Source organism: Pecten maximus, chromosome 7 (assembly GCF_902652985.1).
Source record: "Pecten maximus chromosome 7, xPecMax1.1, whole genome shotgun sequence".
Classification (NCBI taxonomy): Eukaryota; Metazoa; Mollusca; class Bivalvia; order Pectinida; family Pectinidae; genus Pecten; species Pecten maximus.
In genome coordinates, this window is record NC_047021.1 from 21,701,232 (window position 1) to 21,717,838 (window position 16,607).

The window sequence follows — 16,607 nt, forward strand, 5'->3', positions numbered from 1 at the left end:
CTGTTTTATACAACCCTTTGGTATAGCAAGTGGTAAACACGAGTAATGGCCATGAGTCCCCGCCGTGTGTCATAACATGCCGGTCATGTTTTCATTTATTTCAATAGTCACATGTTTCAGAATACCTATATATTGGACGTTCTTTTGAATTTCAATATTGAACACTATAAACGTCATTTGATAACGAGACTATTGCACCTCCCTATCTAAAGCTTGAAGGATAACAGTTGAAGGAGACCGATAACAATTGTAAGAGAAGGTTAACAGTGTAGGAGACCGATAACAATTGTAAGAGAAGGTTAACAGTTGTAAGAGAAGGATAACAGTTGTAAGAGAACGATAATAGTTGTAGGAGAAGGTTAACAGTTGTAAGAGAATGATAACAATTGTAAGAGAAGGATAACAGTTGTAAGAGAAGGATAACAATTGTAAGAGAAGGTTAACAGTTGTAAGGGGAGGATAACAGTTGTAAGAGAATGATAACAGTTGTAAGAGAACGATAACAGTTGTAAGAGAAGGTTAACAGTTGTAAGAGAAGGATAACAGTTGTAAGAGAACGATAACAGTTGTAAGAGAACGATAACAGTTGTAAGAGAATGATAACAGTTGTAAGAGAATGTTAACAGTTGTAAGAGAACGATAACAGTTGTAAGAGAAGATTAACAGTTGTAAGAGAATGTTAACAGTTGTAAGAGGAGGATAACAATTGTAAGAGACGGATAACAGTTGTAAGAGAAGGATAACAGTTGTAAGAGACCGATAACAGTTGTAAGAGGAGGATAACAATTGTAAGAGAAGGATAACAGTTGTAAGAGAACGATAACAGTTGTAAGAGAAGGTTAACAGTTGTAAGAGAAGGATAACAGTTGTAAGAGAAGGATAACAGTTGTAAGAGAAGGTTAACAGTTGTAAGAGAAGGATAACAGTTGTAAGAGAAGGATAACAGTTGTAAGAGAAGGATAACAGTTGTAAGAGAACGATAACAGTTGTAAGAGACCGATAACAGTTGTAAGAGAACGATAACAGTTGTAAGAGGAGGATAACAGTTGTAAGAGAACGATAACAGTTGTAAGAGAACGATAACAGTTGTAAGAGAAGGATAACAGTTGTAAGAGAAGGATAACAGTTGTAAGAGAACGATAACAGTTGTAAGAGAACGATAAGAGTCATAAAGCTGCAGTTGCAATGGTACTCATTGACATATCTTGAGGACGACAACCTGCACTCAATGACAGAAAGATTTCTTTCATTTTTTCTTCTATCTCGGAAGTTAGTCATAATTACACTTTAATACACATTTAGAACAATGGAAACAATCACATAATTGTGTAGTTGCAAATGGTTATAGGCTATGTTATTGTACTTGTACTCCGATGACCTGATTTCCTGTTGACGGAAAATATTGTAATTCCAACATGATATTTTCCGGTGACAATGAGGAAAACCTGGTATATATACCTGTGTAACATCCCTGGTACACGAAACTCATAGAAGGACAGAAGATAGCATCAGGTAAGTATGTAATAAAAATAATAGTATTGAATATCGTAAACCTGAACGTATAGTCCACATTAGGTAAGTATAGAGCATTCGGTAATTATAGGATTAGGTACAGTGTTCAATCTAAGACGAACATTAGATTCGAAAAAAAGAAGTAGTCGATATAAGGAAATGTCAGAAAGTACCTTTCTCATACAAGACTTGGTGTCAATACTCAGTATGGAAGCATGATTTAGAACTTTCAACATGGCTGAAGAACTGTTACTCGGTGTATAACACGAAAAGGAACCCAAAGACATACAGGACTTTGTTTCAATACTCAGTATATAGTAATTATAATACTGGGGAGGGGGGGGGGGGGGGGGGGGGGGGGGCAGTTCCAGATATTTGATAGGACAAACGAGAGAAGAACCTATAGAACAGACAGATAGAACCAGATAGAACCCTGTAAGTATATGGTTAGGTTTCTGATGTGTAGAGGTGGGAAACTTATTTATTTATAAGACTGCAGAACGTATATATTGAGTTTAACCTTCGATAAATGTAAAACTGAAAACAGCGTTAATCATTTTAAATATATATATATATAAACCATTGCTAACAACTTTAGTATGTGATGATAATATCGCTTACCATTGAACACATCGTGAAGTATGTATGTAGAAGGTTTCGTTTGAAATTCATTTACACATTACCTATACTGTCGTAAAATCTTTAACATTCACAAACATGCTAGGAATTGCACAGTTGACAACAAATTAAATAGGTACGAATCAAGCCAGGACAAAATCCTAGTATCTACTGACAACATTTTACATTTCATATCACTGAATTGTTATCGCAACTATTGTAGAATTTTCGAGCATAAAATCACACAATCTTTCTATTATACATGTATCTGTTGTTTCCAATGTAACATTGATCGATGTTACCAATTTTAATTGTAGTCAACCATATAACATTGAAGAACGTTTCTGATTATTTTAGTCTACAGCAAAATAATCAACACCGTTACCAATTATAATCGTTGTCTTCGGCATAACACTGAACACTGTTACCAATTATAATAGTAGTATACAACATAACATTGAACACTGTTGCCAATTATGATAGTAGTATACAACATAACATTGAACACTGTTGCCAATTATGATAGTAGTATACAACATAACACTGAACACTGTTACCAATTATAATAGTAGTATACAACATAACATTGAACACTGTTGCCAATTATGATAGTAGTATACAACATAACATTGAACACTGTTGCCAATTATAATAGTAGTTCACAACATAACTTTGAACACCGTGACCAATTATAATAGTAGTCTACAACATAACTTTGAATGCTGTTGACAATTATAATAATAGTATACAACATAACATTGAACACTGTTACCAATTATAATAGTAGTATACAACATACCATTGAACACTGTTGCCAATTATAATTATAGTCTACATCATAACATTGAACACCGTTACTGTTTGATATATGCAACCACTCTAAATATTATCAAATGTCGCTGTTCGATTTTTATAGATCTGGAAACTGACCTGCAACGTCAAAATGAATCCAGCTAAGTACAAGAAGTGTTTGAGTCGAGTCTTAGCTAACCCCGTACTGCAATCGGGCGTTCGCCTCGGTAAACGCGTGAACCTCTTTGAGACCATGCAAGCACTTGGCCGACCGTGCGACATCGGGACATTGGCCAGGGAATCACATTTGAAGGAACAGTAAGCATAATATCGATTTTCATTTTTTTTTTTTTTTTAATTGTTTGTTCCTTAATAGACAAGTGACAACATGATGAATGTGTTTATGTTATTGTCTTTGTACTTTAATGTCTCCATGTTCATATCTTCTCCTCGTTGTATCGATTTTGAGTTAGAATTACGTTTTCGTTATATAACCGATATATTAATCTTTTATCATTTATTTCTTTGCCAATCTTATCCAATACCTGCTTCTTATTTGACTCCAGATATTTCCCAGTTGTCTCTGCTAGAAATAAACAATTCCGGAAATGGGTCTTGTGTTTGTGTTGTGGATTTACTCTGGGTTGGTTCACAAGCCAAAATACTCCAGTAGTAGCTTTTATGTTTTATCTATTTATTTTTATTTATGGCGGGGGGGGGGGGGGGGGGGGGGGGGGGGGGGGGGGTATTGCTTTGTTTTCTTTCGCTTTCTGCTTTTGTTGCTCTAAATATATACCGTATAACAATGAGATATGTTTCATGTTTTAATTCGAGGTATCACTGATTCAAACATATTCTATTGTCATAAATGTTACAATTGGATTAGGTGCGAGTTATCACAAGTTAGTAAATCCTTCTCCACAATACCACACTATACAATATAATGACAGCACTGATACTCACTGTATGTACGATATAACCTAATGGTGGAGCAGTATTTACTCTGACTTTCTCGAGGATGTTCTATCGTTTTCAAGTTTATCGATTGATCAGTTTTAATAAGTTTTCATATAATTGTAATCCATTATAGATATTTGTATCGAGGAGTTTTTAGACTGGAAAATGATACCTAAAAGTCTTTGGTAGCAAACCGCACTCCTCTCTTGGACGACTTGTGTGTACCTGATAAATGATCAAGATAGACCAAAAACTGCTTTGAGTTCTTCAAAATACACATACCGTTAATTTCCTGTACAGTATCACAATACGACTACAACCCTTATCAATATTACTAAAATTCGAAGTTTCACGATTCTCGGTTGAACAATAAGCCGAACCTGCAGTAAAACGTTGCTTATCGGAATACGGAAGCCTGATTGATCAAAACTTCATCGTGTGATAGCAAAAATGATGTTGTGTCTACCTGATAAATTAAATATTTCGTTTATGATGTTGTGTCTACCTGATAAATTGAATATGTTGTTTGTAATGTAGTCTGTAAGTGATACATTGAATATGTTGTTTATGATGTTGAGGTTACGTGATACATTGAATATTTTGTTTACGATGTTGCGTACGTGATACAATGAATATTTTGTTTACGATGTTGTGTAAGTGATACATTGAATATTTTGTTTACGATGGCGAGAGACGTCTCACACTGAAGATCTAATGTAGTGTGACTGGACTGAGTCTAGAGTTCGAAGGTCCCGGGTTCGAATCCCGGTCTGGTCGTTGCATTTTCCCTCTACTGTTACATGTGTTTACGATGGCGAGTGTGTCCACCACATTATCAATATAACTCTTTTATTTTAACAGATACCTTAAAGAGTTGGTAAATTCCTACGTCTCGTCTGAGGTTGTGACATTGAGAGATGGCAAGGTCTTAGTTCCGGATTGGAAAATCTTCAAAGAGGCATTTCTCGATCGCGAATTAAAATATATCCGACCTTTCGAAATGGTGGCACCGACCCTTGAAAATTGTTTTGGAGAGAATGGCCGCCCTGGTAGGTAGATCAGCATAACACCAGATATATACAACAGTAATAAAAATAATGTTTTGATGAGGAAAAAAGGCAAATGAATGAAGGATATTGAATGGTTTTCCATTGAATATAACACAATTATATCCACGAGTATGTCAGAATATCGGTATTTGTCAAAAGTGCGAAAAAAGATTGAAAGTTTTCGGTACATAATGGGAAAATAGGATTGAGAAACAAAAATGTCGATATATTGGGATGTGATGGTGAGACAGTATATAGACAGTGTACGGACAGTGTATAGACAGTGTATAGACAGTGTATAGACAGTGTTTAGACAGTGTATAGACAGTGTATAGACAGGGTATAGACAGGGTATAGACAGGGTATAGACAGGGTATAGACAATGTATAGACAGGGTATAGACAGGGTATAGACAGGGTATAGACAGTGTATAGACAGGGTATAGACAATGTATAGACAGGGTATAGACAGGGTATAGACAGTGTATAGACAGGGTATAGACAATGTATAGACAGGGTATAGACAGGGTATAGACAGTGTATAGACAATGTATAGACAGTGTATAGACAGGGTATAGACAGGGTATAGACAGAGTATAGACAGGGTATAGACAGTGTATAGACAGGGTATAGACAGGGTATAGACAGTGTATAGACAGGGTATAGACAGTGTATAGACAGTGTGTAGACAGGGTATAGACAGGGTATAGACAGTGTATAGACAGTGTATAGACAGTGTATAGACAGTGTATAGACAGTGTGTAGACAGGGTATAGACAGGGTATAGACAGGGTATAGACAGTGTAAAGACAGTGTATAGACAGTGTATAGACAGGGTATAGACAGTGTATAGACAGGGTATAGACAGTGTATAGACAGGGTGTAGACAGTGTATAGACAGTGTGTAGACAGGGTATAGACAGTGTTTAGACAGTGTATATACAGAGTATATACAGTGTATAGACAGGGTATAGACAGTGTATAGACAGTGTATAGACAGTGTATAGACAGTGTATAGACAGGGTATAGACAGTGTATAGACAGTGTATATACAGTGTATAGACAGTGTATAGACAGTGTATAGACAGGGTATAGACAGGGTATAGATAGTGTATAGACAGTGTATAGACAGGGTATAGACAGTGTATAGACAGTGTATAGACAGGGTATAGACAGTGTATAGACAGGGTATAGACAGGGTATAGACAGGGTATAGACAGGGTATAGACAGGATATAGACAGTGTATAGACAGGGTATAGACAATGTATAGACAGGGTATAGACAGGGTATAGACAGTGTATAGACAATGTATAGACAGTGTATAGACAGGGTATAGACAGGGTATAGACAGAGTATAGACAGGGTATAGACAGTGTATAGACAGGGTATAGACAGGGTATAGACAGTGTATAGACAGGGTGTAGACAGTGTATAGACAGTGTGTAGACAGGGTATAGACAGGGTATAGACAGTGTATAGACAGTGTATAGACAGTGTATAGACAGTGTATAGACAGTGTGTAGACAGGGTATAGACAGGGTATAGACAGTGTATAGACAGTGTAAAGACAGTGTATAGACAGTGTATAGACAGGGTATAGACAGTGTATAGACAGGTCATAGACAGTGTATAGACAGGGTGTAGACAGTGTATAGACAGTGTGTAGACAGGGTATAGACAGTGTTTAGACAGTGTATATACAGAGTATATACAGTGTATAGACAGGGTATAGACAGTGTATAGACAGTGTATAGACAGTGTATAGACAGTGTATAGACAGTGTATAGACAGGGTATAGACAGTGTATAGACAGTGTATATACAGTGTATAGACAGTGTATAGACAGGGTATAGACAGGGTATAGATAGTGTATAGACAGTGTATAGACAGGGTATAGACAGTGTATAGACAGTGTATAGACAGGGTATAGACAGTGTATAGACAGGGTATAGACAGGGTATAGACAGGGTATAGACAGTGTATAGACAGTGTATAGACAGTGTATAGACAGGGTATAGACAGGGTATAGACAGTGTATAGACAATGTATAGACAGTGTATAGACAGGGTATAGACAGGGTATAGACAGGGTATAGACAGTGTATAGACAGGGTATAGACAGGGTATAGACAGTGTATAGACAGGGTATAGACAGGGTATAGACAGGGTATAGACAGTGTGTAGACAGTGTGTAGACAGTATATAGACAGTGTATAGACAGGGTATAGACAGGGTATAGACAGGGTATAGACAGGGTATAGACAGTGTATAGACAGGGTATAGACATGGTATGGACAATGTATAGACAGTGTATAGACAGGGTATGGACAGTGTACAGACAGGGTATGGACAGTGTATAGACAGTGTATTGACAGTGTATAGAAGGTGTATAGACAGTGTATGGACAGTGTATAGACAGTGTATAGACAGGGTATAGACAGGGTATAGACAGTGTATAGACAGTGTATAGACAGGGTATAGACAGTGTATAGACAGGGTATAGACAGTGTATAGACAGGGTATAGACAGTGTATAGACAGTGTATAGACAGGGTATAGACAGGGTATAGACAGGGTATAGACAGGGTATAGACAATGTATAGACAGTGTATAGACAGGGTATGGACAATGTATAGACAGTGTATAGACAGGGTATGGACAGTGTATGGACAGTGTACGGACAGGGTATAGACAGTGTATAGACAGTGTATTGACAGTGTATAGACAGTGTATAGATAGTGTATAGACAGTGTATGGACAGTGTATAGACAGTGTGTAGACAGTATATAGACAGTGTATAGACAGGGTATAGACAGTGTATAGACAGGGTATAGACTGTATAGACACTGTATAGACAGTGTATAGACAGTATATAGACAGTGTATAGACAGTGTGTAGACAGTGTGTAGACAGTGTACAGACAGTGTATAGACAGGGTATAGACAGGGTATAGACAGGATATAGACAGTATATAGACAGGGTATAGACAGGGTATAGATAGTATATAGACAGGGTATAGACAGGGTATAGACAGTGTATAGACAGGGTATAGACAGTGTATAGACAGTGTATAGACAGTGTATAGACAGGGTATAGACAGGGTATAGACAGTGTATAGACAGGGTATAGACAGGGTATAGACGGGGTATAGACAGTGTATAAACAAGGTATAGATAGTGTATAGACAGGGTATAGACAGTGTATAAACAGTGTATAAACAGTGTATAGACAGGGTATAGACAGGGTATAGACAGGGTATAGACAGTATATAGACAGGGTATAGACAGTTTATAGACAGGGTATAGACAGGGTATAAACAGTGTATAGACAGTGTATAGACAGTGTATAGACAGGGTATAGACAGTGTATAGACAGGGTATAGACAGTGTATAGACAGGGTATAGACAGTGTATAGACAGTGTATAGACAGGGTATAGACAGTGTATAGACAGGGTATAGACAGGGTAAAGACGGGGTATAGACAGGGTATAGACAGGGTATAGACAGTGTATAGACAGTGTATAGACAATGTATAGACAGTGTATAGACAGGGTATAGACAGTGTATAGACAGTGTATAGACAGGGTATAGACAGGGTATAGACAGTGTATAGACAGTGTATAGACAGGGTATAGACAGTGTATAGACAGGGTATAGACAGTGTATAGACAGGGTATAGACAGTGTATAGACAGTGTATAGACAGGGTATAGACAGGGTATAGACGGGGTATAGACAGGGTATAGACAATGTATAGACAGTGTATAGACAGGGTATGGACAATGTATAGACAGTGTATAGACAGGGTATGGACAGTGTATGGACAGTGTACGGACAGGGTATAGACAGTGTATAGACAGTGTATTGACAGTGTATAGACAGTGTATAGATAGTGTATAGACAGTGTATGGACAGTGTATAGACAGTGTGTAGACAGTATATAGACAGTGTATAGACAGGGTATAGACAGTGTATAGACAGGGTATAGACTGTATAGACACTGTATAGACAGTGTATAGACAGTATATAGACAGTGTATAGACAGTGTCTGGACAGTGTGTAGACAGTGTACAGACAGTGTATAGACAGGGTATAGACAGGGTATAGACAGGATATAGACAGTATATAGACAGGGTATAGACAGGGTATAGATAGTATATAGACAGGGTATAGACAGGGTATAGACAGTGTATAGACAGGGTATAGACAGTGTATAGACAGTGTATAGACAGTGTATAGACAGGGTATAGACAGGGTATAGACAGTGTATAGACAGGGTATAGACAGGGTATAGACGGGGTATAGACAGTGTATAAACAAGGTATAGATAGTGTATAGACAGGGTATAGACAGTGTATAAACAGTGTATAAACAGTGTATAGACAGGGTATAGACAGGGTATAGACAGGGTATAGACAGTATATAGACAGGGTATAGACAGTTTATAGACAGGGTATAGACAGGGTATAAACAGTGTATAGACAGTGTATAGACAGTGTATAGACAGTGTATAGACAGGGTATAGACAGTGTATAGACAGGGTATAGACAGTGTATAGACAGGGTATAGACAGTGTATAGACAGTGTATAGACAGGGTATAGACAGTGTATAGACAGGGTATAGACAGGGTAAAGACGGGGTATAGACAGGGTATAGACAGGGTATAGACAGTGTATAGACAGTGTATAGACAATGTATAGACAGTGTATAGACAGGGTATAGACAGGGTATAGACAGTGTATAGACAGTATATAGACAGGGTATAGACAGTGTATAGACAGTGTATAGACAGGGTATAGACAGAGTATAGACAGTGTATAGACAGGGTATAGACAGTGTATAGACAGTGTGTAGACAGTGTGTAGACAGTGTATAGACAGTGTATAGACAGGGTGTAGACAGTGTGTAGACAGGGTATAGACAGTGTATAGACAGTATATAGACAGGGTATAGATAGGGTATAGACAGGGTATAGACAGTGTATAGACAGTGTATAGACAGTGTATAGACAGGGTATAGACAGGGTATAGACAGTGTATAGACAGGGTATAGACAGTGTATAGACAGTATATAGACAGTGTATAGACAGGGTATAGACAGGGTATAGACAGTGTATAGACAGTGTATAGACAGGGTATAGACAGGGTATAGACAGTGTATAGACAGGGTATAGACAGGGTATAGACAGTATATAGACAGTGTATAGACAGGGTATAGACAGGGTATAGACAGTGTATAGACAGTGTATAGACAGTGTATAGATAGGGTATAGACAGGGTATAGACAGTGTAGATACAATGTATAGACAGTGTATAGACAGGGTATAGACAGTGTATAGACAGGGTATAGACAGTGTAGATACAATGTATAGACAGTGTATAGACAGTGTATAGATAGGGTATAGACAGGGTATAGACAGTGTAGATACAATGTATAGACAGTGTACGGAAAGGGTATAGAAAGTGTATAGACAGTGTATAGACAGTGTATAGACAGTGTATAGACAGGGTATAGACAGTGTATAGACAGGGTATAGACAGTGTATAGACAGGGTATAGACAGGGTATAGACAGTGTATAGACAGTGTATAGACAGGGTATAGACAGGGTATAGACAGTGTATAGACAGGGTATAGACAGTGTATAGACAGTATATAGACAGTGTATAGACAGGGTATAGACAGGGTATAGACAGTGTATAGACAGTGTATAGACAGGGTATAGACAGGGTATAGACAGTGTATAGACAGGGTATAGACAGTGTATAGACAGTATATAGACAGTGTATAGACAGGGTATAGACAGGGTATAGACAGTGTATAGACAGTGTATAGACAGTGTATAGATAGGGTATAGACAGGGTATAGACAGTGTAGATACAATGTATAGACAGTGTATAGACAGGGTATAGACAGTGTATAGACAGGGTATAGACAGTGTAGATACAATGTATAGACAGTGTATAGACAGTGTATAGATAGGGTATAGACAGGGTATAGACAGTGTAGATACAATGTATAGACAGTGTATAGACAGTGTATAGATAGGGTATAGACAGGGTATAGACAGTGTAGATACAATGTATAGACAGTGTATAGACAGGGTATAGACAGTGTATAGACAGTGTATAGACAGTATATAGATAGGGTATAGACAGGTTATAGACAGTGTAGATACAATGTATAGACAGTGTACGGAAAGGGTATAGAAAGTGTATTTTTAAATAAAATTTAAAAAGTGTTCTACGACTTCTTGCAATATACTCTCACGATAATACCCCCATTGTTATAGTTATAAAATACATGACTACTCTGTTGTGGACTACTCTCACGATAATACCCCCATTGTTATAGTTATAAAGTACATGACTACTCTGTTGTGGACTACTCTCATGATTATACCCCCTTGTTATAAAGTACAAGACTCGACTCTGTTGTGGACTACTCTCACGATAATACCCCCATTGTTATAGTTATAAAATACATGACTACTCTGTTGTGGACTACTCTCACGATAATACCCCCATTGTTATAGTTATAAAGTACATGACTACTCTGTTGTGGACTACTCTCACGATAATACCCCCTTGTTATAAAGTACAAGACTCGACTCTGTTGTGGACTACTCTCACGATAATACCCCCTTGTTATAAAGTACATGACTACTCTGTTGTGGACTACTCTCACGATAATACCCCCTTGTTATAAAGTACATGACTACTCTGTTGTGGACTACTCTCACGATAATACCCCCTTGTTATAAAGTACAAGACTGTATTCTGTTGTGGACTACTCTCACGATAATACCCCCTTGTTATAAAGTACATGACTACTCTGTTGTGGACTACTCTCACGATAATACCCCCTTGTTATAAAGTACATGACTACTCTGTTGTGGACTACTCTCATGATTATACCCCCTTGTTATAAAGTACAAGACTCGACTCTGTTGTGGACTACTCTCATGATAATACCCCCTTGTTATAAAGTACAAGACTCGACTCTGTTGAGGGTTACTCAAAAGTTGAAAAGAAGATAATTGTTTATTTAACATATCTGACCTCTTTTACTTTGAAAACAGGTCAAGGTCATAGGTGTGGGAATATATTATAGCACTCCATAGCAGGAATCTACTTGTCAAAGATGAGTGACCAGGGTGTTTAAGAACTTTCGAAAAACATAAGGAGTTTCGCAAATATTTTAACGTATTTGGCCCCTGTGACCATGAAAAAAGCTCAAGGTCATTTATACAAGGAAAATGTATACCACCCTGTGCTAGGTACCTAATGACAAACTATTAGGCCTCTGGGACTTCTTGAACATCAAAAGAAACGTCTAGAAGTTTTAACATATTTGACCCCTGTGACCCAAAGGTCAGGGTCGAGGTCATTCATAGAAGGAAACTTAAATGTACTATTCCTGAACCTTCTGGCCAAATATCAGTTCTCATTTGCTTATAGTTTTCTAGAAGTAGTTTAAAGTTGACGGACGGATGGACGGACGACGGACGCCGCCTCAGACACCATACCACATCCTTCGTGCCATGTGAGCTAAAAAGTACATTCAACATAATCCTTAAGTATATCTGATATAAGTGTCATCTCAGAAGTTCTTGTGTAATCAGTAAGTGTGAAGATTGTACTAGGATTTGTTACAGGTTACTCCCACGATGATGCCCCTTTCGTTATGAACTATGTGAGGTCTCTGCGAACACTCTACAACGTCCCGATAGCCAAGGAACTCTGCGCACAAATATATGCTCACTCAGGTCTGTATAACACAAAAGATTAAATAAAACAATGAAGTACCCAGGTTTATTTTGGTATGCCAAGTCTCTCCGAATAACATAAGAGTGATTTGGATAAAAACTTGTGTCGTTTTAATTTTCTAAACGTTTTAACGGTATCTGTGTTATTGGCTGAACAAATCTGATTGAATTGTCATTAATGTTTTTTTAAATTATCTATGCCATGGTATATAGTTATTATAAAGTCATAAATGTGGAAATCTCGAAAGTGTGGATATCTCAACATTCATTTTGTTATAAATGTCTCCTCTACCTATTTCTTTTTTATCATACCCGTTCAAATTTCAATCAAAGAAACGCCATTCTGTTGTCTTCAATGTCTTCCGTCTCCTAGGAATGCGAACAACAGTGATAATGTTTTAGGATTGTGAAATAGAAATATAGTTTAATTCATTTGTTTAGCTCTGCTTTATCTCATTTTTATCAAAGGTGCAAATATCATCCGTGTTCTTGTACACTCTTTACTTCAACAGCAAATACAAGTTGGCTTACGAATCATCTGTATGATAAGTTGGCTAACCGATGATCTGTATGATAAGTTGGCTAACCGATGACCTGTATGATAAGTTGGCTAACCGATGATCTGTATGATAAGTTGGCTAACCGATGATCTGTATGATAAGTTGGCTAACCGATGACCTGTATGATAAGTTAGCTAACCGATGACCTGTATGATAAGTTGGCTAACCGATGACCTGTATGATAAGTTGGCTAACCGATTACCATAAGTTGGCTAACCGATAATCTGTATGATAAGTTGGCTAACCGATGACCTGCATGATAAGTTAGCTAACCGATAATCTGTATGATAAGTTGGCTAACCGATAATCTGTATGATAAGTTGGCTAACCGATAATCTGTATGATAAGTTGGCTAACCGATGACATGTATGATAAGCGTAGCGAGTTTCCTACCGATTTTATACTTTTATTGAACATCAATCGTTCCCTACTATATCATGTCTACATGAATATGTGATACGATAAGTACAGACACATATCATGAGATTGGAAAGACAAGGCTTGTGGCTACAGCATTATTTGGAAATGACTTTTTCTTTTCTTTTCAAACCTACTGACTTTTTTATATATTTTTTTATTTTATGGTTTCAGAGAAATGTACAAACGTCCTTGATATGGGATGTGGTACGGGAGACCTTACCATTCCGCTTGCCCAACAACTCACATCGTCTGTAGTTCATGGATGCGACATTTCCGTTAAGGCGATAGAGGAGGCAAATAAGGCATCTGGCCAAGTCGGTAACCTTGATTTCAGCAAACAAAATATCAATGAGTTACCAAAATCGTGGGCCGGGAAATTTGATGTGATCTTGATGTTTGACGTCCTCCATGACCTTCAGGACCCAGAAATCGCAATGAAACAGGTTATGAGTGTGCTCAAGAAAAATGGAACCATCATCATTGTTGATCCAAAGGTGAGTCGAGACCCGCTTAATAATGTCGGAAACATACAGGCGGCACATGCCCTGACGCTGAGTACCTGGTGGTGTGTTCCGAGCAGCTCGTGTAACTGTGGTTCTGGTAATGGCGTGGGCTGGGAGAACAAGGAGGCATTTCTCCTTCGTATCCCGGGTTTAGAGATCAAGAGTCGTGTATGTCTCATAAACAGCGACTACAACTATGCCTACATCTGTAAGAAGAAGTAAAGGAGAAATAGCCAGATGGAGGAGAGACTCTATGATTGAAGTACGTATGTGGATTATCCAGTCACCAGATTAAAGAACCATCAATGACTTGTAATTATATTTTCCTATTAGCGACCTTCAAACAAAGAGGGTTTTTTGCACACCACACACCTGTATAATTAAAATGTTTCTAAAAATATCGTGATCTGTGAAAAGTGTTATAACTAAAAACATCGTAAATTTTACCCTTTATTGTTGTTATTATCGGAGTTGCTTTACAAGTTACTCAGTGTACCTACAAGGTATTCCAGAATATATTTTAAATGTGGTATCCTAGAGATTATTATACCATATTTCACTTTCTGGAAACAGAATGTTGTCGATCAGTATATCCGTTTGGGAAATACGAAATAACGCTTATACGATCTGGATAATACCATTTTTCTTTATTTTGGTAATAAAAATTTTGTAATGATATATTTGTTAATGATAATGATGGTTCTAGAGGGAGATCACCATGACTACTAGCCCGAGTTTCCTCTTGTCCTCACAGCATGTCTGGCCTACACATGACATGATTTCAGAGCCAGAAGAAAACAAACTCAGGTTACATGGTCAAAATATATATAAATAGTCACTGTACCGAGAGTACCTTACTAGTGGGGTGACACCTAAAGGAGTGTCACAGAAAGAATGAAGTGTAGTGAGGGGCGATAACTCTATTTGACCATGAAAGACAGATAAATACAAATAAATTCCTTTCCTTTAGCATTAATACCTCTAGTTCTAGGGTTCTAGTGTGTTGTTCAATGAGGTAGTCACCAACTACTACAAGGAGACCAAGTCTCAAAATGATCTTGCATGACTAAACCATATGTGTGGTGATAAAACCAGCAAACAAACCAAACTAAGTTCAGCTCAGGAACAAATACACTTGCAGTATTCTAAGTTTTAAAAATGTCATGCATCATTTGAGGCAAAAATCATCCAGATCAATAAGGGTAAAGTGGTCTTGCCCAAAGACACAACTACAACAGCACATGCCGGCCTGATCGTCAGCTTCCCTTTTCTTCTGCAGGACAACTGTTCAAACTTTTCTATACTTCTTCTATAAATATAATATTAATCAACTCGGTGTACTTGGTTTAACATCCTATTAACAACCAAGGTCATTTAAGGACATGCCAGGTTAAGAGGTGGAGGAAAGCCGGAGTACCAGGAGAAACATTACCGGCCTATGATCAGTACCAGTTAACTTCCCCATGTAGGTTTCGAACTAGCAACCCAGAGGTGGAGGGCTAGTGATAGTGTTATGACATATCTTAACCACTCGGCCACCGCGGCCCCTCAATAATAAATAATTATGCATATGGTGGTGTTGGCCTAAAAAAAAAAAAGACATATAAACTGTTTACATGTTCACTTGTCCCTGTATTACAGTATTTTACCTGTGTGGTGATGACATTATGAAGAAGACTATTTTGTAGAATGGTTATCAGTAAAATTATGGTCATTGTTTGAATAATATTCTATAATACCTTTATACAAGTAAAGTTTAAATTCAAAAGATATAAAAAAAAACTACATATGGTTCCCTAACATTGTGCAACACAATAAATACATAATAGTTCAAAAAACTTAAGTATAAATTTGTCAGAATTGGTTTCTTGCACATTGTTTTCTTTGGTATATGTAAGCGAAAGGTTGAAATATGACATTTCAAAATTTACTTATTGCAACCTGTGTGCAGATGAAATTTTGGAGAAAAACTATTTTGTAAAAATAGTGATAATAAAATATTGGTAATTCTTTAATTTTGACAAGTAGTTTTCCATAATACCCTTTGTAATAAGTTGAAACAGATTAAAAATTCAAAAGATAAATTAGTTAATTAACTCAATGTGATATAACAATTGACATAATTTTAGTAAAATTTGTCAGAACAGGTTTCTCGCACTTGGTTTTCTTTGGCACATGTAAGCAAAGAGCTGAAATATGTTGATGTGGAATTGATAATAAAGCAACTTATAGATATCTGAAAATTTACTAATTCAATAAATTCCAAAGTCAACTATTTTGTAAAATTTAATTGTGATAGCTAAAACCTGGTAGCTCTTTGATCTTGGCAAATAATTTTCCATCTCATACCTATTTTGTAATAAGTTGAAATTAATTTAATTTCAAAAGATAAAAAAATACATGACATCTTCCTACACACCCAAAGCAGAGAC

At 37.1% G+C, this 16,607-nt stretch overlaps 1 protein-coding gene across 1 annotated transcript; it reads left to right on the forward strand.

Moving 5' to 3' along the window:
- The first annotated feature begins 12,597 nt into the window (after positions 1-12,597).
- On the forward strand, positions 12,598-14,615 carry LOC117331735 (ubiquinone/menaquinone biosynthesis C-methyltransferase UbiE-like). The gene is made up of 2 exons (XM_033890596.1): positions 12,598-12,692; positions 13,844-14,615. The coding sequence occupies exons 1-2, from the start codon at positions 12,611-12,613 to the stop codon at positions 14,395-14,397; spliced, it is 636 nt and encodes a 211-aa protein (XP_033746487.1). The 5' UTR covers positions 12,598-12,610; the 3' UTR covers positions 14,398-14,615.
- The last annotated feature ends 1,992 nt before the right edge of the window (positions 14,616-16,607 follow it).

Bases quoted from the DNA above. Each gene is read 5' to 3' on its own strand.
- LOC117331735 (XM_033890596.1), top strand. From the start codon at position 12,611: ATGAACTATGTGAGGTCTCTGCGAACACTCTACAACGTCCCGATAGCC. The intron at 12,693-13,843 runs GTCTGTATAACA...TTATGGTTTCAG, and splicing joins ACAAATATATGCTCACTCAG to AGAAATGTACAAACGTCCTT.